The 23,774-nt window shown below is 40.3% G+C and overlaps 2 protein-coding genes across 5 annotated transcripts in view; one reads left to right on the forward strand and one right to left on the reverse strand.

Annotated features, from left to right (window-relative positions):
- The first annotated feature begins 179 nt into the window (after window positions 1-179).
- Window positions 180-18,576, forward strand: fbxl9 (F-box and leucine rich repeat protein). Its single transcript, XM_061970239.1, has 11 exons — window positions 180-245; window positions 5,226-5,327; window positions 5,419-5,553; window positions 8,759-8,938; window positions 9,848-10,153; window positions 11,321-11,537; window positions 14,501-14,658; window positions 14,739-14,954; window positions 17,684-17,896; window positions 17,971-18,185; window positions 18,246-18,576. Exons 1-11 carry the CDS (start codon window positions 192-194, stop codon window positions 18,406-18,408), a joined length of 1,959 nt encoding a protein of 652 aa, XP_061826223.1. The 5' UTR covers window positions 180-191; the 3' UTR covers window positions 18,409-18,576.
- A 1,262-nt stretch (window positions 18,577-19,838) lies between these two features.
- Window positions 19,839-23,774, reverse strand: part of elmo3 (engulfment and cell motility 3) — a 47,203-nt gene continuing 43,267 nt past the window's right edge. For all 4 annotated transcript variants that reach the window (XM_061970227.2, XM_061970226.2, XM_061970228.2 and 1 more), the window contains 3 exons: window positions 20,983-21,062; window positions 20,830-20,907; window positions 19,839-20,759 (listed from right to left, as the gene is read on the reverse strand). In XM_061970227.2, coding sequence (XP_061826211.1) covers window positions 20,547-20,759; window positions 20,830-20,907; window positions 20,983-21,062 — 371 coding nt within the window. In that variant the 3' untranslated portion in view covers window positions 19,839-20,546. The remainder of the gene's footprint in view (window positions 20,760-20,829; window positions 20,908-20,982; window positions 21,063-23,774) is intronic.

Raw genomic sequence — 23,774 nt, forward strand, 5'->3', positions numbered from 1 at the left:
ACTGTCCGGTTCTACGAACGCCGTGTCAAAGTCTGGAGGAGGCAGTTGTTGACATGGCTCTTTACTACTCTCTATTGTCACGACGTCGGCCATGTCGGTCATTATTCTACATGTGAGCCCGAGTCCAGCTGGCTTGCTAGCTATTAGCATTCAGGCTAGGTAGCTGCTAGCTAGCCGAGGGCTACTCTGAGATGGAAGGCAGCGATGAGGAGGACTCGCCGGAAGCACCGAAGTTACCCCTGGAGGTGAGTCACCTCGGAGGTCATTCAAAGAGATGCTAGTGTCAACTAGTTGCAAAGAGTGACCGTGTTGTTGTTTTTGATTGATTGATTGATTGAAACTTTTATTAGTAGATTGCACAGTACAGTACATATTCCGTACAATTGACCACTAAATGGTAACACCCGAATAAGTTTTTCAACTTGTTTAAGTCGGGGTCCACGTTAATCAATTCATGGTACAAATATATACTATCATCATAATACAGTCATCACACAAGTTAATCATCAGAGTATATACATTGAATTATTTACAGTATTTACAATCCGGGGGGTGGGATGAGGAGGGTTTGGTTGATAACCGCATACTTGAGTCATCAACAATTGCATTGATTGATTGATTGATTGAGACTTTTATTAGTAGGTTGCACAGTGAAGTACATATTCCGTACAATTGACCAGTTTTTCAACTTGTTTAAGTCGGGGTCCACTTAAATTGATTCATGATACAGATATATACTATCATATATACTATAATCATAATACAGTCATCACACAAGATAATCATCAGGTTGTATACATTGAATTATTTACATTATTTGGGTTCCCTCCGGGTACTCCGGCTTCCTCCCACCTCCAAAGACATGCACCTGGGGATAAGTTGATTGGCAACACTAAATTGGCCCTAGTGTGTGGATGTGAGTGTGAATGTTGTCTGTCTACCTGTGTTGGCCCTGCGATGAGGTGGCGACTTGTCCAGGGTGTACGCCGCCTTCCGCCCGATTGTAGCTGAGATAGGCTCCAGCGCCCCCCGCGACCCCAAAGGGAATAAGCGGTAGAAAATGGATGGATGGATGGGTGTGGATGTGAGTGTGAATGTTGTCTGTCTATCTGTGTTGGCCCTGCGATCAGGTGGCGACTTGTCCAGGGTGTACCCCGCCTTCTGCCCGATTGTAGCTGAGATAGGCTCCAGCGCCCCCGCGACCCCAAAGGGAATAAGCGGTAGAAAATGGATGGATGGATGGACATTATTTGGGTTCCCTCCGGGTACTCCGGCTTCCTCCCACTTCCAAAGACATGCACCTGGGGATAGGTTGATTGGCAACACTAAATTGGCCCTAGTGTGTGAATGTGAGTGTGAATGTTGTCTGTCTATCTGTGTTGGCCCTGCGATGAGGTGGCGACTTGTCCAGGGTGTACCCCGCCTTTCGCCCGATTGTAGCTGAGATAGGCTCCAGCGCCCCCCGCGACCCCCCCCCAAAAAAGGGAATAAGCGGTAGAAAATGGATGGATGGATACAATTCGGGGTGTGGAGGGGGGGGGGTTAGGTTTGGTTGTTATCATCAGTCATCAACAATTGAGAACAGAGAAATGGATATTGAAACAGTGTAGGTCTGACTTGGTAGGATATGTACAGCAAGTAGTGGACATAGAGAGAGAGAGAGAGAGAGATCAGAAGGCATAAGAAAAATATCTGCATTTGATTGTTTGCATTTGATTATTAAAAACAATCCGGGGAGGGTGTTAGTTTAGGGTTGAAGTTGCCTGGAGGTGTACTTTTATTGCGGTTTTGAAGGAGGATAGAAATGCCCTTTCTTTTATACCTGTTGGGAGCGCATTCCACATTGATGTGGCATAGAAAGAGAATGAGTTAAGACCTTTGTTAGATCGGAATCTGGGTTTAACGTGGTTAGTAGAGCTTCCCCTGGTGTTGTGGTTATGGCGGTCATTTACGTTAAGGAAGTAGTTTGACATGTACTTCGGTATCAGGGAGGTGTAGCGGATTTTATAGACTAGGCTCAGTGCAAGTTGTTTTACTCTGTCCTCCACCCTGAGCCAGCCCACTTTGGAGAAGTGGGTAGGAGTGAGGTGGGATCTGGGGTGGAGGTCTAGAAGTAATCTGACTAGCTTGTTCTGGGATGTTTGGAGTCTAGATTTGAGGGTACCAGGAGGTGCTAGGGTACCAGGAGGTGCATGCGTAATCGAGAGAAATGGGCTTTGAAACAGTGTATGTCTGACTTGGTAGGATATGTACAGCGAGCAGAGAACATAGTGAGTTCAGGTAGCATAAGAACAAGTATATACATTAGAAATACATGTGATTATTTGTATTTGGTTATTTACAATCCGGGGAGGTGGGATGTGGAAGGGGGAGGGTGTTAGTCAAGGGTTGAAGTTGCCTGGAGGTGATGTTTTAGTGCGGTTTTGAAGGAGGATAGAGATGCACTTTCTTTTATACCTGTTGGGAGCGCATTCCACATTGATGTGGCATAGAAAGAGAATGAGTTAAGACCTTTGTTAGATCGGAATCTGGGTTTAACGTGGTTAGTGGAGCTTCCCCTGGTGTTGTGGTTATGGCGGTCATTTACGTTAAGGAAGTAGTTTGACATGTACTTCGGGGAGGTGTAGCGGATTTTATAGACTAGGCTCAGTGCAAGTTGTTTTACTCTGTCCTCCACCCTGAGCCAGCCCACTTTGGAGAAGTGGATAGGAGTGCGGTGGGATCTGGGGTGGAGGTCTAGAAGTAATCTGACTAGCTTGTTCTGCTGGGATGTTTGGAGTCTAGATTTGAGGGTTTTGGAGGTGCTAGGGTACCAGGAGGTGCATGCGTAATCGAGAGAAATGGGCTTTGAAACAGTGTAGGTCTGACTTGGTAGGATAAGTACAGCGAGCAGAGAACATAGTGAGTTCAGGTAGCATAAGAACAAGTATATACATTAGAAATACATGTGATTATTTGTATTTGGTTATTTACAATCCGGGGAGGTGGGATGTGGAAGGGGGAGGGTGTTAGTCAAGGGTTGAAGTTGCCTGGAGGTGATGTTTTAGTGCGGTTTTGAAGGAGGATAGAGATGCACTTACTTTTACACATGTTGGGAGTGCATTCCCAATATATATATATATATATATATATATATATATATTAGAGATGTCCGATAATATCGGTCTGCCGATATCATCGGACGATAAATGCTTTAAAATGTAATGTCGCAAAATATCAGTATCGTTTTTTTTATTACTGGTATCGTTTTTTTATTTACTTATTTATTTTTTATTAAATCAACATAAAAAACACAAGATACACTTACAAATAGTGCACCAACCCAAAAAACCTCCCTCCCCCATTTACACTCATTCACACAAAAGGGTTGTTTCTTTCTGTTATTAATATTCTGGTTCCTACATTATATATCAATATATATCAATACAGTCTGCAAGGGATACAGTCCGTAAGCACACATGATTGTGCGTGCTGCTGGTCCACTAATAGTACTAACCTTTAAGAGTTAATTTTACTCATTTTCATTAATTACTAGTTTATATGTAACTGTTTTTATATTGTTTTACTTTCTTTTATATTCAAGAAAATGTTTTTAATTTATTCATCTTATTTTATTTTATTAATTTAAAAAAAAAAAGACTATCTTCACCATACCTGGTTGTCCAAACTAGGCATAATAATATGTTAATTCCACGACTGTATATATCGGTATCAGTTGATATCGGTATCGGTAATTAAAGAGTTGGACAATATCGGATATCGGCAGAAAGCCATTATCGGACATCCCTAATATATATATATGTAATGTACATATAAGCAGAAAACGTTAAAAAATGAAACTCCACCAGGTCCTCCTCATGCCTTATTTTGAATTTGTTGGTGTTTTCCTGTGTGTAGTGCTTTAGTTCTTGTCTTGTGCTGTTATTTTGGTGTTTTCCTGTAGCAGTTTCATGTCTTCCTTTGAGCGCTATTCCCCGCACCTGCTTTGTGTTAGCAAGCAAGGCTATTTAAGTTGTTGCTATTCTTCTTTTTGTGGACAATGTTGCTTGCCATGTCATGTACGGATGTACTTTGAGGATGCCGTCTCTGCTCCACACGCTGCAAGTTTTTGCTGTCTTCCAGCATTCTGTGTCTGTTTACTTTGTAGCCAGTTCAGTTTTACTGTCGTTTTACATAGCCATCCCTATGCTTCATTGCCTTTTCCTTTCCCTTTTGTTCATTTTTGGTTTAAGCATTACATACCTTTTTTACCTGCACGCTGTGGTCTGCATTTTGGGATCACAGTTCTACAGCCGAGTTCTACACAGTACGAACACTAAGGAACGGCATATTATTTGCAGATTATAATTATTGATTTGCAAAAAATATTTTTTGGACCAATTGGGTGAAGTTGCATAATTTCCAACGGCACACCAGACAACATCTCACCGCACAGTAGTTTGCCCACGGCAAAGTGGTTGAAAAACACTGTCCTAGATAGCCTACACATACAGGACTGCCTCCTAATGTCATGGAAGTGTAATTGCATTGCAAATGAGACTTGGAAATGTATAAGAGAACAAGATATAACGACTGAACAGCATACCGTATTTTTTGGAGTATAAGTCGCTCCGGAGTATAAGTCGCACCGGCCGAAAATGCATAATAAAGAAGGAAAAAAACATATATAAGTCGCACTGGAGTATAAGTCGCATTTTTGGGGGAAATGTATTTGATAAAACCCAACACCAAGAATAGACATTTGAAAGGCAATTTAAAATAAATAAAGAATAGTGAAAAACAGGCTGAATAAGTGTATGTTATATGACGCATAAATAACCAACTGAGAACGTGCCTGGTATGTTAACGTAACATATTATGGTAAGAGTCATTCAAATAACTATAACATATAGAACATGCTATACGTTTACCAAACAATCTGTCACTCCTAATCGCTAAATCCCATGAAATCTTATACGTCTAGTCTCTTACGTGAATGAGCGAAATAATATTATTTGATATTTTACGGTAATGTGTTAATCATTTCACACATAAGTCGCTCCTGAGTATAAGTCGCACCCCCGGCCAAACTATGAAAAAAACTGCGACTTATAGTCCGAAAAATACGGTAGTTATCAAAATCGTCTCATTTTTAAATGTTACCCTAAAAATTAAAATGTATCATGTTCTCAGCAACCCCTTTTTCTTTTAAAGCTACTCTGTTCCCCACCACGCTTTTTTGACAGATCCTAGTGTACGTGCTGGGCTTTCTACCAACTTCGGACAGGAAGGAAGCCTCACTCGTCTGCCGCAGCTGGTACTTTGCCAGCCAGGACTCCTGCTTTCAGGTGATTTGTGCCACATACATGTCACTTCAGCGACGATGATTGATTATTACTTGAAGGACAAACCTCTCGTCTGTCTGCTCTTTTTGTGTAGAAAAATGTCATGTTTTGCTTTCCGGCTTCAGCCGCATCCCTGGAACTGGTCAGGGGTCTGCAGCGAAGGTGTCGTTGCAGCCTGATCATCAGCCAGCTGGATGGATTCAGCTTGTCCAGATCTCTGCTGATGGAGGTCAGTTTTTGGTGCATCAAACCTTTATAAAGGGAGCGGCTTTAATCAGTGTCGACCAGGTTTCAAGTTGTCCAAGCTTTAAATTGACTAGCCTTGTATTTGTTTGTCTACATTTTTATACTATTACTGTCATGCAGATTATTATACTATTACTGTCTTGCAGTGTGGTTCAGACTTTTAGACTAGCAGTGATGACCAGCCGTATTTACTGAGCACCAAATATTGGAAAAACAGCAGTGGCTATTTTAATATTGAAACATTTAAAAAAAAAAAGAAAAAAGAAAAAAAAAAGCTAAAACTATTCAAATGTTGACATTAGAAGAAGTTTGTGAAGTGGAATAATTTTTCATTTTTTTGTACAAATTAAAAACAGAAAAGTGTAAAATATTCAGCCCCCCTTTACTCTGAGTGCAAGCAATTGCCTTCCAAATATTCCTTTATGGGCCCCTGATCAGATCTTGACCTATTATTGGACATCTCAACTTATGTTCGTTTCAGATGTAGTCGAAGCAGGAACAACATGTAACAATATATTATTATTGCAATCTTTATTGCTCAAACGGCACAAAGCAGTCACAAATATTACTTCAACCAGCCGCAGGTTGGGCTCGTAACATTAAAAAAAATCAGAGAGACCTCTTGTATCTAAATCTCCTAAAGCACCACAATTTTGGCATGTTTGACAAAAACACACATTTTTAGATAAGAAATATTGTATGAAAAACAATACAATATTCACGGATCATATATTCTGTATAATCAGAACTTGGGATGTATATTGTTAGGATTGTATCGATACTGATATTACTTATTGATACCAGTATTCATCGGTACTCTTATCAGTACAATATGTAATTGGCGTAAATAAAGATGTGGAAAAAAATGATTTTTCTTAGCTTCATTGTTTTATTATTATTATTGTTTTCTTATGTGTGACTATTCCAAGCTGATTATCATGTTCTAAGGCTGGGCAGTTATGCCAAAAAAAAAATCATCCGATCTCGATTGATATTCCAATTTCACACTCACACTCTTTCTTCCCATGGTTGGAAAACAGTTATGTCCATCTCTAGCTATAAGCTAATGCTAGCGAGTAAGGACAGATGTTTTGGTCGGCTCTTATGGGGTTCACTGTGGCATTTTCTACGCCATTAGATGGCGGGATGCTTGTAACTCAAATTTTTGTTTACAGCTTAAAAAATGACAATTAGCTGAGAGACAGCTCTCATCTCAAAACACTCTTAAGTTGAGGTATCACTGTATTCATGTTTGTGGTGGGATATAATGTGCAGACATTTTTATGAGTATGAAGTAGGGTTGTCCCGATACCAATAATTTAGTACCGTTACCAAAATGTATATCAATACTTTTTGATACTATTTGTTACTTTTCCAAATAAAGGGAACTATGAAAAATGTCAATATTGGCTTTATTTTAACAGAACATTTCTTACACTACATTAAACACTCACTGTCAAAGAACAATTTTACAAGGTTAAAATATAAAATAAAAGTCATTAAACACATTGGGCTTTTCTTGTTGCACTCAAAGAACAATTTACAATTTTCCATATTACATATGGTCTGCCATAATCAATGATTAGGTTAGAATAGAACATCAAGTTTTACTGACATATGAAATTATTCATGATTTATGGTCGCCATTTCTGGTACGTGCTTTAAGAAAAATACAATTATTAATTTTTAAGTACTAAAAACAAAACTATGGATAAATGTACATAGATAAGCCATGTAGCAGATAAAACACATTTATTATAGACAAAACACAAATTGTTGGAATTTGTTACAAAATGTAGTCATTTCACTTCCATTAGTTAACTCTGCTAATATTTGGCATCAAGCCAAGCATCTGTGTGCGTCTACGTATCTCTATGTGCACAACAGAGGAGCTAGTTAACTTATGTGAGTAGTACGTGTGTGTGTGTGTGTGTGTGTGTGTGTGTGTGTGTGTGTGTGTGTGTGTGTGTGTGTGTGTGTGCGCGTGCGCGTGTTGGCTGAGTGTTCAATGTGTTGGCTGAGTGTTGTCAGTGAGTGAGCGGGCGAGTAAAGAGAGAGCAGCAGGACAGGTGTAACAACTACGATATTACATGTCACTAGGGCTGCAACTAACGATTAATTTGATAATCGATTAATCTGTCGATTATTACTTCGATTAATTGATTAATAATCGGATAAAAGAGACAAACTACATTTCTATCCTTTCCAGTATTTTATTGGAAAAAAAACAGCATACTGGCACCATACTTATTTTGATTATTGTTTCTCAGCTGTTTGTACATGTTGCAGTTTATAAATAAACGAATCGATGACTAAATTAATCGCCAACTATTTTTATAATCGATTTTAATCGATTTAATCGATTAGTTGTTGCAGCCCTACATGTCACTATTTAAACTCCATGTGCAGATCTGAATGCCTATTATTGAAAAGGTGGTAATACTAATGGCAACGTTTAGCGAGGCGTGTTTTAAAGTAGCTGTTGTGAGAGTAGTGTATGTGTGTGTGCTCCTTTAAGAATGGCAGGATGTGGGGTGAGTGACAGCAAGGAGAGGTAGCAATAGCATGTGCAGGAGTGTTAATAGCATGGTGGGTGTGCCCAGTGGAAATTATAAATAAAGTGACCAAGTTGTAACTAATCGACGGCCTTGTCATTCCGACCAAAGAGCGGAGCTTTACACACCCAATATTACCCCCGACAAAACATCGCCCCTGGAGGGAACGTCTCCTGTGCGCTGCTCGACCACGGTTTGGGAGCCGACAAGAAGGAAAGGTGTAAAACAACCCTTGATGTTTTAAGTGCCCACCTTTATTGTTAGTTTTGAAGTCCAAATACCTCCATATTGCGCTTCACGCACCCTCTTTATTAACCAGTATAAGTGTCGTTTTTCTTCCCCACCACGATGTTATTGCTTGTACACACTTTTGTGTGCGTTCTGACACACTCAACATCATGTGCCTCGGCTGTGTAGTCACCGCCGCACAGCGCAATTCAGATGAAAGAATGGTACTGGTACTTTTCAAAGGTGGTATAGTACCGATTTCAATTGATTAGTACCGCGATACTTTATTAGTACCGTTATACCGTACAACCCTAGTATGAAGACTTTTTAAATTCACTGTATGTTTAGAATCCTTTCCTCACAATACTTTTCACTCTGTCCTGTGTATGTCCCTGTGCCCTTCAGGTGGGTTTATGTCTTGGCTCCAGGTTGGACAGTTTAGCACTGCCTGGCAGCAGTGTGTCTGAGGCCTCCCTGCTGGCCCTCCTCCCTCGCCTCACCTCCCTCCGCAGACTCGACCTAAGAGGGCTGGACAGTCTCTTTATGTCAGGAGCTTTCCTCTCCAGGGAGGAGCACAGACAGCAGGTGACATCACACCTTGCTACCATTATTGAGATATGGCTCGTCTTCTAACTGATGCAGCGACTCTGTTTTTTTAATCACTATTTGTGGCGTCTGCCAGTCCTTAGGAGTGTTCTTGTATTTTCTGGCTTTAAAATTTTTTAAGTTGAAGTCAGGCTGCAACTAACGACAATTTTGATAGTTGACAATTCATTGTCTAGCTTAACGATTAGTTGACTAATTAGAGAATGAATATTCAGTGGCTCTAATACAGCCATCGGCTTTTTAATTTAGCTTCAGATAATTTTAGGCATTTTCAGCACACATGCTCTTCTTGACCTGCTAAATTCAGAATAATCCTTACAAATTCTTCCTATCGATGTAATCGGGTCTTCTGCTGTGTTCCGTTTGTTGAAAGCCATATAGAATCAAGTTGGTAGTATGTGGATTTCTTTTTCTTTTTGTCCCTAGTAACTGGCTACTCGCTCGTGTAGTGTGAGCAAGGCGATGTGTTCCTACGCCAGAAAAGTAGTTCCTCTGTGTTAACGCTTACAATAACTGTCCCTGTAGCTTGGTTAATATGCAGGTCACGGCATGTAAATGTTTAGATGTTTACTATAGGGCTTTATAGGCGGAATAGCCCGAATGCAGCTGAGGTAGGCTCCAGCATCCCCCGCGACCCTAAAAAGGGACAAGCGGTAGAAAATGGATGGATGAATGGATAGATGAATCCTAATGGCCTTGTGAGCCTACTTCTGTTACCCGCCTCAAACTAGCTGTTTTTCACTATTTAGAATGCACAGAAAAGGGAAAGACGCGTGTGTTCTTGTCTCATGTAAGGATTGTGGCTTATGGGCAAACTTCCAAAAAGCTGCAGTGTCTTTTTAAGCAATAATGTGTGTACAGAAATCAATGTTTTCCATTGTGTCCTAGGTCAGATCGGCCTTATCCGGGCTAGAAGAACTGGATCTTTCCGACCTGCGCTACCTCTCTGACCTCACCTTCAACCGACTCACAGGATGCACGCCACGGCTCCGCCGCCTCTCCTTGGCTGGCTGTCATATTGCTTTTGAGTTTGACCCATACCGCGGATGCCCGGTGGGAACTGTGGAAGTTTCCTCAGCACTGCTCTCGCTGAGGAATGTGCGGAAGTTGCTGATGGAGCAGAACACCACCATTGTCGCCCTGGACCTCAGCAGGACCTCCATCACCCCTGAGTCACTTCGCACGATTGCCCAGGTCAGCAAACCTCATCTTGTACTATGGCTGTACAAACACTACTTTTTTTGGGGTACAATTTTCAGATGATTTTGCTGCTCAAATATAAGATAAATGTGAATAATATTAGACATCATCTACCGGTACTTTTTAAGAAAAAAAACAAAAATATGCACAAATGGGGGGAAATGATGACAACAAACTGCCTATGTTTCCAAACAAAGTCCCAAGTGTGCAAGCAATGACTAGAAGGGCTGCAGCTATCAGTTATTTTAGTAATACAGTAATCTATCGATTAACTTCTTTGATTTATCAAGTAATTGAATAAAACACACTTTAGCCTAAATGTGCCTTTTAGGGAATATAGTTTAAATAAACAATGATTTGTATTCTTTCTTCCTATAAACTTAGGCTCATATTTTATTGATCCCCAAGGCAAATTGTTTGATCAAAATAGCTCAATTACAAGAAGAAAAGATAAAAAGAACACTCTCAAAAATACAAGAAAAGAGAAAAAACTTAATAGAAATAAAAATAGAATAACATAACAAATAATACAAAATAAATATAATATAGGAAGAAAAAATAAGAATGCCTGGAATAAAATAACATTAAAAAAAGGCTTTGTATAATTACAAATAGGATGCACATAACATTGAAGTTACCCTTTTAACACGGGAGTATCACTATATACTATATCACTTGTATTCAAAAAAAGATAAGTACAATAAAAACCTGGGTATTCAGGTAATAGATAATAAAGAACCAAACTAAACAAAAACACTGACAAAGTACAATATGATAATTTGAGTGACAATATATTTTAGCAATTAAACATATACACATTTGAAAATGTATTAATAGGAGGAGAAGTGTTTGATCTTTGGACACACAACTTGTTAGCATTAACATACAAACTGTCTGTCTAACACACAGGCCATATCACCTGCAGGCTGCAGTGCGACCTGCATCACCAGTAGGGGCACCTGTGCGCTGTGTTGAAACAGTCATGCAGAAACAGTGTCCGCGTATTTTATTTATTAAACAAATCATTCAAGCAACAACATTCAAATTGTTGCTTTTTTCTAATTGATGAATCGTTGCAGCGCTAATGGCTAGTTATGTCGACATAAACAAGTTGTATTTTTTTGCTAAAGATTCAAATATTAAACGTGTGTGTTGTTGCAGGTTGAAGGTCTGGCCTTAGAGGAGCTGTGTCTGCAAAGCTGCAAGGAGCTGACAGACTATTCAGTGGAGCTGCTGCTGAAGCACCAACCCAGCCTCCAGAGATTGGACATCAGCGGCTGCACTGAGCTGACCAGCAGGAGCGTGGTCGCCATCGCACGAGGCCTGCGCTCGCTGACGCACTTATCTCTGTCACGTGCCTGGAGGATCACTGAAACAGGTGTCCTGTCAGTCAATAGTTCTACACTATTATTGCCATCAGTGTATATACAGTACTGTATAACCTTAAATATCCAGCTACTGAATAATAAGTCACCATCGCTAAAAGCCTGTGAATGTTGTCATTCATGCAGGTCATCGTGTTCTCACAGTCAATACATCCTAACTGAACTGCTCTGATTGTCTTAGAAGATGTTCTCATCGAGCAGGCTTCATTAGTCCATGCTCACAATCTTAAACATTGTATGTACCATCTAAAAGTGCCCAGACAAGGAGGGTCTTGCGCCATTGTGGTGGACTTCATCCTAAGAACATCTTCATAGACCTTTTAGAGCAGGGCTGTTCAACTAAATTGTTTTGGGGGCCACATTTCCAGAAAGCTAAGGACCGGGGGGCCAGACACTATTCTTATTTTGTACTGTGTAATCCAGAGAACTAGTGTCCTCAGCAGTAGACGTTTGATTTTGGTCTATTTATTTTGTCAGAGTAACAGGAGCGCTCTGCTGTTTTCAAGGACCTTCTCAGCATAAAAGCTACCGTTTTTTTCGGACTATTAAGGCACACTTAAAATCCTTTAATTTTCTCAAAAATCAACATTGTGCCTTATAACCCGGTGCGCCTAATATACTGAATAATTCTGGTTGTGCTTACCTACCTCGAAGCCATTTTATTTGGTACATGGTGTAATAAGTATGACATAAGAGGTACGCGGAGACTGCAATATGACGCCAGTAAACAACACCAAAACTTTAAATGTTCCATTGAAAATAAAGAACATTACAGACGGCACTCAAAAATCTGTCAAAATGTTTTAGTATGACCGCACCGCTTGATGGATTGTCAGCCCATTATGGCTACCGTAGTCAGAGATACAAGTATTACTATGGTGTGTGTATAAGGACTGCAAAATGGCACCTGTTAGCAGACATATTATTTGGCGTTTTGTTTCACAATATTATGCAAAACTAACTTTTCTTACCTTCTGGTACCAGCTGATGTGTATTTGCGCATGTCCGCCACTGTAGTCTGTGCCGATACCATAGTCAATAAGCTTCTTCTTTTTCACTATCTTCTTGTTATGGGACATTCACCCTCTGTTGTTGCCATTTCTAATATAAAGTAGTGTAAAGTTCTAACTTATATCTCGCTATGGAAGCGCTAAAACATACCGGTGTAGTGGGTTTACATTATTCACCCACGGAACTTTAGTTATTAGAGAGTTCCGGTCGGACGTTTTTTCACGGGACACATTTCTAGCGTTATTGTTGTACTAGTGAGCCACGGATGAGGAGATGCTGCTCCGTTATTGATTGAAGTAAAGTCTGAATGGCATTAAAACAGTTAGCTCCATCTTTTGACACTTCTTCCACTCCCGTCCTTGCACGCTACACCGCTACAACAAAGATGACGGGGAGAAGATGCTGTGGAAGGTGAGCCACGTAAATAAGACCTCTCACAAAAAGGCGCATCCTGAAGCGACTGTCAGAAAGCAACTTGAAGATGATCTGTAAAACATCATCTATGCAACATTTTGACCAAGGAACCACCAGTACATGTTATGTAGACCACAAGAAAGTGTGTTAAAATCATAATATGACCCCTTTAATGCGCCCTATCCAGCACTCTAGTGTTTTTAAGACTCTGCTGCAAAAATGTGAGTCTCTTTTTGAACTAAACTCGGTGGCCACTATTGAAAAGCCCAAATGGTGACAAAGACAGGACCTAAAATGAAACCCTGAGGCGCAACTAAAGAGGTTGAACAAATTACTTTATAGTTGCAGTAAAAACTTGGACACAAAAATCCCATTAGCAATATTAAATGAAACTGCCAGAAAGGAGAAGATTTAAAGGAGTACCTTGAGGAATGCCTCAGTTATGTAAATCACAAGTTATAATGTTTGCGAGCAAGGTTAAAATGTCAATGCAAGGATCTGCCAATGTGTTTACAGTGGTCCAAGTTCCTCTACACCAGTGTTTTTCAACCTTTTCTGAGCCAAGGCATGTTTTTTTTCATTGAAAAAATCAGGCGGCACACCACCAGCAGAAATCCTTAAAAAAACGAAACTCATTTGACCGTAAAAAGTCGTTCTCGCAATTGTTGGATATGAATTCAAAGCATAACCAAGAATGCATCACTGTAACTCTTGTCTCAAAGTAGGTGTACTGTCACCACCTGTCACATCACGCCGTGACTTATTTGGAGTTTTTTGGTGTTTTCCTGTGTGTCGTGTCTTGCGCTCCTATTCCCCGCACCCGCTTTGTTTTCGCAATCAAGACTATTTCAGTTGTGCAGGCTCCATCCATATTTGTGGGGACATTGTTGATTGTCATGTCATGTACGGATGTACTTTGTGGACGCCGTCTGCTCCACGCGCTGTAAGTCTTTGCTGTCGTCCAGCATTCTGTTTTTGTTTACTTTGCAGCCAGTTCAGTTTTAGTTTCATTTTGCATAGCCATCCTTAAGCTTCAGTGCCTTTTCTTAGCGGCACTCACCTTTTGTTTATTTTTGGTTTAAGCGTTAGATACATTTTTACCTTCACACTGCCTCCCGCTGTCGTCTACATATTGTGATCACACAAACATCTACAAAGCAATTAGCTACCGGCTGCCACCTACTGATATGGAAGAGTATTACACGGTTACTCTGCCGAGCTCTAGACAGCATCGACACTCAACAACGGCACATTTGCGGATAATAATTACTGGTTTGCAAGAAATATTTTTAACCCAATTAGGTGAAATTATATAATCTCCCACGGCACATTAGACTGTATCTCACAGCACACTAGTGGTTGAAAAATACTGCTCTACACAACAGGAGCACTCTAGTGTTTGTAGGGATTTTCTGTCAGATTTAAACTGAACATCTGGTTTTGGCCCTCGGGCCGCCAGTCATGTTTTAGCTGCCATGAACATTTTTTGAGGGGTTAGAAAGGTTAATGATGGTGGTCATGTGGTCTACAGGCCTGGCTGACCTGCTGTCGGTGTCATCCCTGAAGAGTGTGGATCTCTCCGAGTGTCTTCACATCGGGGGCACAGAGATGGTGAAGGGTTTGTCTCGCTGTGATGCTGAGCGAGCACAGCTGGAGAAGCTCCACCTCAGGAGCTGCGCTTACGTTCGGGTCCGTCCTTGTCTTATCCGTCACATTTGGGTTGGAAAAACAAACAACTATTTAATAACCTCATTTTTTTTTCTCTTCAGGACGAGGCTGTTTTGGCCCTCACCCAGCTTGTAGGCAGCACCTTACGTCAGCTGGACCTGACCTCGTGTGTCAATGTGACCGATCTGTCGGTGCGTGCCATCGCCTCCTACCTGCAGGGCCTGGTAGTGCTCCGCCTGGGTGGGTGCAAGGAGGTGACAGACTGGGGTCTGCTGGGCATAGTGGAGAACAGGACATGTGAGCTGGATGAAGAGAAGGTGAAGAAAACACACACTGTAGTTAAATCACCTACTCAGTGGCCTAGTGGTTAGAGTGTCCGCCCTGAGATGGGTAGGTTGTGAGTTCAAACCCCGGCCGAGTCATACCAAAGACTATAAAAATGGGACCCATTACTTCCCTGTTTGGCACTCAGCATCAAGGGTTGGAATTGGGGGTTAAATCACCAAAACTTATTCCCGGGCACGGCCACCGCTGCTGCCCACTGCTCCCCTCACCTCCCAGGGGGTGATCAAGGGTGATGGGTCAAATGCGGAGAATAATTTTGCCACACCTAGTGTGTGTGTGTGACAATCATTGGTACTTTCTTTATTGACAATAATTAATAGTCTATAATTATACAATGGAACCTCCATTCACAAACAACTCTATTTGTGTCCTTTCCAGGTTTACGAACGTTTATGTCGCACCAAATATATTGCCCCTCCGTGTATGAATCATGTCTCGGCGTACAAACGCTTCATTCATTCATTTTGCATGCCACTTGAAGCCATGACATCACTTCCTGTACACGTGGGCACGACCATTTTTACACTACAAAAAAATCGATTATTAGACGTTTACTAATCGATTTTATTATCTTCCATGTCCAAATTGCGATGCATCTAAAAATCGATTACCGTATTTTTAAGAGTATAAGTCGCACCTACTGAAAATGCATAATAAAGAAGGAAAAAAACATATAAATCGCACTGGAGCCCGGCCAAACTTTGAAAAAAAACTGCGACTTATAGTCCGAAAAATACGGTACTTCCCCCACTTCTAATTGATGTGAAGTTTTTATTGTTTTATAAAATACAGTACAGGCCAAAAGTTTGGACACACCTTCTCCTAATTCAATGTTTATTTTCATGACTATTTACGTTGTAGATTGTCACTGAAGGCATCAAAACTATGAATGAACACATGTGGAGTTATGTACTTAACAAAAAAAAGGTGAAATAACTAAAAACATGTTTTATATTCTAGTTTCTTCAAAATAGCCACCCTTTGCTGTGATTACTGCTTTGCACACTCTTGGCATTCTCTCGATGAGCTTCAAGAGGTAGTCACCTGAAATGGTTTTCACTTCACAGGTGTGCTTGACAGAGTGCCGTGCTTTGTTTTAAGATGTGTAGTGAAACCTGCTTCCCCCCACCCAAAGCCATGAGCGTGTACTACAATTGTGTTACTGTTCCAACTAGAGATGTCCGATAATATCGGTTGCGTCTCCCAGTCATACTTGCCAACCCTCCCGATTTTCCCGGGAGACTCCCGAATTTCAGTGCCCCTCCCGACAATCTCCCGGGGCAACCATTCTCCCGAATTTCTCCCGATTTCCACCCAGACAACAATATTGGGGGCGTGCCTTAAAGGCACTGCATTTGCATGCCGGCCCAATCACATAATATCTACAGCTTTTCACACACACAAACAAAGGGAAGTTGGAAGGCGTGTCCAACGCATATAAAAAGACAGGTGTCACAGTAATTATTGCAGTAGGAGGCAATGGTTCCACATTGACAAAACATCGAACAACATTGAGATATTTACATGTAACTTACACATTTTGTGTACTTATAACAATAATAAAACATTATAAAATACATAATTTGCAAGACATAATTGACCCTGTTACATATAGAGGACTAATTCTATTCACAATTACTTTGAGCCTGCATAGTGCTCAACAGCGCCATCTGACAAGGACATGGCACTGCTATGTCATGTGACTGTGAAGCAGCAAACTTCTTTCTGCTCACAAGTGACAGCTCGTCCTGAAAGAAGCGGGAGGAATGGCGTGCCGCCTTGCACCTCAATTTTAGTCGCCATCGTCGATCGAGATGGAACTAAGCAAAATTCCAAAATGTTGATCTTATAGCACCAAATGAGGTCAATGTTCCTTTGACCTGTTTACTATTTGGCTTTTTGACCAGAGTTGTGCATTTCATGTTCTTTTCTGCACTGATATTTGCTTAAAAATATATTTTTATTTGCAGGTGAAATGTAGTGACTTTTTCAATCCAGCAGATGGTGCTATTATGAAACACTCATACAGTATCAGTACAGGGTCATGTGGAGAATGTTTAAGAGTTATTTCTTTATTCATAGCCATGTTTAAATCAGCTAGTGTTTTTCCATTTGTACTCCTTCTATTTTTTTTTATCTTATGTCCGCAAGTAAACTGTGTGCTTTACCTTGAAGACTCGGAATGTAGGAGTTGGAGGACTCCCTTTATATCTTATCTGTATTAGAACAATGAGGCTGTATTCCTTTCTGGACAGGGTGGGGGCTTTCTTCGTATTCAAGAAGTTGTTTTTTCCGTTTGAACGTTAAACCAATTCGAGAAGCCGGTATGAATGTATTGGTGTGGGCTGGTCTCCTGAAGCTTTAGTAAAACTTGATAATATTTCTATTCTGTCTTGATGGTCCTTCTTACTCTGCATATATGTCATCTAAAGAGCTTGGGACTGACCAGTGACTTTACTTCTCTGGGACGGAAGTCTGGTCAGACGCAACAGTCAATACAGAGGTCAAATGTAGAAGACATTTTACGCCTCACTCTTCCGCCCGATTGTAGCTGAGATAGGCTCCAGCGCCCCCCGCGACCCCAAAGGGAATAAGCGGTAGAAAATGGATGGATGGATGTTGTGCATCAACAAAACTTCTGATTTTGTCTGTTTGTGGCTTTAAAAAGCACATTTTAAAGCTCCGTTGATGCCCTCAACAGGAGGACCACGGCCCCAGGTTCACGCGCACCTTTGGAAACATGGGTTTCTTCAAGCCCCCCCGCTTGCCTTTTGAGGATCGTCCCAAGCTGGTGACGCAGGACCACCTGGAGCGCTTCAAACGGGAGGCGGGAGCGTCGCTTTTAGCTCTCTCCAGGCTGCGGGAGCTCAACTTGTCCGCCTGCTGCAAGCTGACCGACAGCAGCATCGCTCAGGTGGTGACGTCATCACGCACGTCGCGTCAAAGACGGGAGAAAACCAGGACTCATGATTTGATGAATCCACGCAGGTGGTGCGCTACCCAGACCTCCAACATCTGTCACTGTCCATGCTGCCCGAGGTCACAGACGCCAGTTTGTGGGCCGTCGCTCGTCAGTGCCGCAGCCTGACCAGCCTGGACCTCAGCCACTGTGCACACATAAGTGACCTGGGCGTGGCACAGGCGCTCCCACACTTGCACAGACTGCAGCACTTCTACCTCGCCGCTTGCAACATCACTGACAAGTAAGTCCGCACTTTTGTTCACGTGCGACACTTTCCCTTCTTTAACGTGTGGATGTGCAGGTCTTTGTTCCTGCTGACTCAGCACTGCAAGAGACTGAAAACTTTGGACGTGTCAAAGTGCAGCAGAGTCTCAGTGACCATGGTGGACCGTCTTCACTCTCAGATGCCCTTTTTGGAAAATGTGCAATACAGACTACATAACGGCACCGAGTTCACACTCTGATTGGACCTTCAGCTCCAAAAGTATTTTCTGTCCTTGTGGTGGAGACCAGCTTTTATACAGGCTGTGGCCCAAATACATAAATATTAGGGATGTCCGATAATGGCTTTTTGCCGATATCCGATATTCCGATATTGTCCAACTCTTTAATTACCGATACCGATATCAACAGTCGTGGAATTAACGCATTATTATGCCTAATTTGGACAACCAGGTATGGTGAAGATAAGGTACTTTTTTTTAAATTAATAAAATAAATAAATAAATTAAAAACATTTTCTTGAATAAAAAAGAAAGTAAAACAATATAAAAACAGTTACATATAAACTAGTAATTAATGAAAATGAGTATAATTAACTGTTAAAGGTTAGTACTATTAGTGGACCAGCAGCACGCACAATCATGTGTGCTTACGGACTGTATCCCTTGCAGACTGTATTGATATATATTGATATATAATGTAGGAACCAGAATATTAATAACAGAAAGAAACAACCCTTTTGTGTAAATGGGGGAGGAAGGTTTTTTGGGTTGGTGCATTAATTGTAAGTGTATCTTGTGTTTTTTATGTTGATTTAATAAAAAATAAATTTAAAAAAATAAAACGATACTGATGATAATAAAAAACGATACCGATAATTTCCGATATTACATTTTAACGCATTTTTCGGCCGATATTATCGGACATCCCTAATAAATATCATATATATATACAGTACAGGCCAAACATTTGGAGACACCTTCTCATTCACAACACAACTGATGGTCCCAACCCCATTAATAAAGTAAGAAATTCCACTAATCAACCCTAATAAGGCACACACCCCTGTGAAGTGAAAACCATTTCAAGTGACTACCTCTTGAAGCTCATGGAGAGAATGCCAAGAGTGTGCAAAGCAGTAATCAGAGCAAAGGGTGGCTATTTTGAAGAAACTAGAATATAAAACATGTTTTCAGTTGTTTCACCTTTTTTTTGTTAAGTACATAACTCCACATGTGTTCATTCATAGTTTTGATGCCTTCAGTGACAATCTATAATGTAAATAGTCATGAAAATAAAGAAAACAGAATGAGAAGGTGTGTCCACACTTTGACTGTACTGTATGTGTGTGTGTGTGTGTGTGTGTGTATATATATATATATATATATATATGTACATACACACACAGGTACGTTTATGTATATGTAATGCATATATGTATGTATACATATAGTGTAGATATATTCCAAACAGAAGCATGGGGTTATTGAGGGATACCCATTAAGCAGATATTTCAGTATCGCCAGTAAAGTCATTTAATGCATTTATGTTGACACAAATTAAGTTTTATCAATATGACAGAAAATCACAAACATTTCAATATGCTACTGTGTAAAAATACTGTTTTAAAAAAAATGACAAATGAAGCTAGACTCCAGTAAAACTAAAGAGATCTGGAAATTGTACCTGGATTTATTTTTGACATTTTTTCTTTTTAACAGATCTTTGTACAAACACACAAAATAACGTCCAATGTCTCCGTGGTCAGGGCATAGAGAAATCAAATGTCTGACACAATTCGCCATGACTGACTGAAAAATCTGATATAAAAGTTTTTTTGTATTTAACTAGTTGGTGTGAACTCATTTCATCGTGTAAGGTGTTGGCATTAAAAGATGTTGGGAAGAACGAGGCACACATATCTATCATCATGTTTACAATACAGTACATCATTTGTACCATAACATTTAGAAGTGATTTGCACACGGTGTATGATTATTTTCATTGTACCGTAAGTCCTAAAAAGACTGATTTCAAGCTCCACCTTGTAAGATAACATTTTTTAAGGCACAGTCTTTAGCCTCAAGTGTTCACGCAGGAATAGTCCATCCATCACATAGATTATTATTGGTAACAGTATAATCATTTAAAAAAATACAGTTTTTGGTGGTGCTTCTGTAATGTCAGGTGGGACAAAAAATATGCAGCAGATTATTAAAGCAAAATTGCACTTTATGCTTTCAGTCAAGCGATGGGTGTTGTTGGCATGTGTGATTCGAAAAGAATCACCATGATTTATGTTTTAAAAAAACAACATGAATGCATTGGACACACACACACACACACAGTATATTTACACACACACACACACGTTCACACTTTACTGCTCCGTTTGGCTGAAGTCGTAGCAGAAGTTGTAGTTGCTGGGCGGTTTGGGCACGACGGGCGCGCTCTCGGGGATGGGGACGTTCTCTAAATCCAGGAGACGGAGCTTGATCTCCATGGAGAGGAGGATGTCCAGCTCGCTGCGCATGGACTGGCTGCTCATGTCTCGGCCCAGGAGCACGTTGAGTCCGTCTGTCCACAGGCAGAACTGACAGAGCAGACACGGACCGTCAACAAGTGTTTGATCGACTAACAAAGACGAGGTGAGACCAACTCACGTCAGTTCTGGAAGGTGCGATGAAGTTGAGGCTGTACTCCACGTCGTACGTGATGCTGAAGGCCAAGTCCAACACCTCCTAAATACAACATGGTGGACAGTGAGGCTCTCTGCATCTCTTCTGCATTATTATAGTGAATGTCGAGCTGTGGACCTTGTTCTGTTTGCCTTTGTTCTCCTTCATGTGAGGACAGTCTTTGCTCGTCAGCACAGCTTTGATGTCCGCCACTGGAACTACACCATAAATATGTTAGTTACTGTACGCCTTCAACACATCTACTGTACACCGTCATGTTATGGAGCCTAACCCAGCTGCACTCGGGCAGAAGGTGGCGTACACCCTGGACAAGTTGCCGTCTCAACGCAGATCAAAAGAACAAAAAACACAAATAGTTACACCTAAAAAGCCATAAAAAGGCCTATTTTTTGATACATTCAAAGCCTATGTGTCAAAGTCAAGAATCATCTATGGGATATTTTATTTTATTTTTTTAAATAATCAGTCCAACAAAATAACACAATTGCAATTCCAAAACCAAACCCGACCCAGCAACATTCAGAATAACAATCAACAGAGCAATTGACATGGATGGATGATATTTGATTAGTATTAGAACCAGCCCGCAGGCCACAGCCGCCTGCTGCTGTTTTGCATGCACCATACTTGCCAACCTTGAGACCTCCGATTTCGGGAGGTGGGGGCAGGGGGGGTGGGGGTGGTCGGGGTGGGACGGGGGCGTGGCTAAAAGGGGAGGAGTATATTTACAGCTAGAATTCACCAAGTCAAGTATTTCATATATATATATATAAGAAATACTTGACGTTCAGTGAATTCTAGCTATATATATATATATATATTAGTTTTTTTATTATATATATATATATATATATATATATATATATATATATATATAATAAATACTTGAATTTAAGTGTTCATTTATTTACACATATACACACACATGACACTCATCTACTCATTGTTGAGTTAAGGGTTGAATTGTCCATCCTTGTTCTATTCTCTGTCACTATTTTTCTAACCATGCTGAACACCCTCTCTGATGATGCATTGCTGTGTGGCACGCACAAAAGTGCTTTCATCAAATGCACTAGATGGCAGTATTGTCCTGTTTAAGAGTGTCACAACATTGCTGTTTACGGCAGACGAACTGCTTTACGGTATACAAAAAAGTGACTGCTGTTGTTGTGTGTTGTTGCCACGCTGGGAGGACGTTAATGAAACTACCTAACAATAAACCCACATAAGAAACCAAGAACTCGCCCTCCATCATTCTACAGTTATAACGTGATTGGGCCGGTACGCTTTTTTATATTGTGGAGGACCTGAGTCCGCCTGAATTTCGGGAGAAAATTTGTCCCAGGAGGTTTTCGGGAGAGGCGCTGAATTTCGTGAGTCTCCCGGAAAATCCGGGAGGGTTGACAAGTATGGCATGCACCAATACTCCATCAGTGTTGGCGCTAGGAATTTTCAAAATGGGGTCCCAGGGACCCCATCAAGTCATAAAAATGGGGTCCCACTTTTTTGTAAGCGTTTTGAAAACCAATGATAAATGTATGCATGATCCTGTTACATCTCACATGCTATATTGTCTTTTGAAAAAAGGTTGTCATAAACGTTAATTTAAAAAATAATACAAAACACATTTTTATGCATATGTAAATGTATTCACTTATAAACATTCATTCACTTTATTCTTTCCTTCATGGATCTAAACTTTACCGCTGCCGGGTATTTTTTTCTATATTTTCATTGTAATATTTTCAGAATGTGTTTGTTCTATTTTTGGGCAAAGTAAGACAAAGAAAACAATCTGAAGTTGTCTTTATTTTCTAGTTTTAATGCCATGATTTTAATAGTCCGGCCCGCGTGTGCACAGATTTCCCTCCATACCTGAGCTAAAATGAGTTTGACACTCCTGCATTGATTAAGCCTTGCAATGTGTTTCTCACAGTTATTGAACACATCACAATATCATACAAAAAGTCTAAAGTGACTTGTTAGACGGCGCCCTCTGCTGGATTCATGACTGCAACACTTTTTTACCCCCTGCAGATAGTGCCATCTAAACTCTTAAATTTGCATTAAAAAAAAACAAGTAACTACACTGCAAAAACTGAAATCTAAGTAAGATTAAATATCTCAAATAAGATTGATATTTGCTTATTTTCTGTCTGATAAGATAATTCTTCTCACTAAGCAGATTTTATGTTAGAGTGTTTTGCTTGTTTTAAGGGTTTTGGTCCTAAATGATATCAGTAAGATATTACAGCTTGTTGCTGAGATTGTATGACCTATATTGAGTAAAACATGCTTGAAACTAGAAACTGTTGCATAGCTGTGTCATCAACACTCACAAGTAAAAAACTACTTTTTTTTTAAAGTAATCATTTCTTATTTCAAGCATGAAAAAAAAATCATGACTTTGACACAATTGTGTCTCATAATTAAAACAGATGACAGCCAAATGGACTTTGCTGTTTTATGTTCAATGAAACAATAGAAAATACGTACTCATATAGTAGTACAGTTGTTATTAGTCAGAATATACTTATTTTAAGGTATTTTTGGTTCATTGAGGTTAGCTCATTTTACTTGTTTTGGAAAGTCTTGACATGCCAAATTTTCTTGTTCTATTGGCAGATTATTTTGCTTAGTTCAAATAAAATACCCCCAAATTTTGTGTTTTTTATTCTTGTTTTTGAACACTGACTTTTTGCAGTGTATTACTACAGATGCTTGATATTGGCTTTGTTACCAATATCTGATTTGTTGATACTGTCCAGCATTTTCTTCATTACCAATATCGACCGATACCATCATCCTTTCATTTGGGCCAAATTCAAGCAATAGCTCATTTTGTATCATTATCGGCACAAAACCGATACAGATTTTCATGATACACGGGCCGATATTAGCGATCATTA

This window comes from Nerophis lumbriciformis, linkage group LG10, assembly GCF_033978685.3.
Source record: "Nerophis lumbriciformis linkage group LG10, RoL_Nlum_v2.1, whole genome shotgun sequence".
In the NCBI taxonomy this organism is placed as follows: Eukaryota; Metazoa; Chordata; class Actinopteri; order Syngnathiformes; family Syngnathidae; genus Nerophis; species Nerophis lumbriciformis.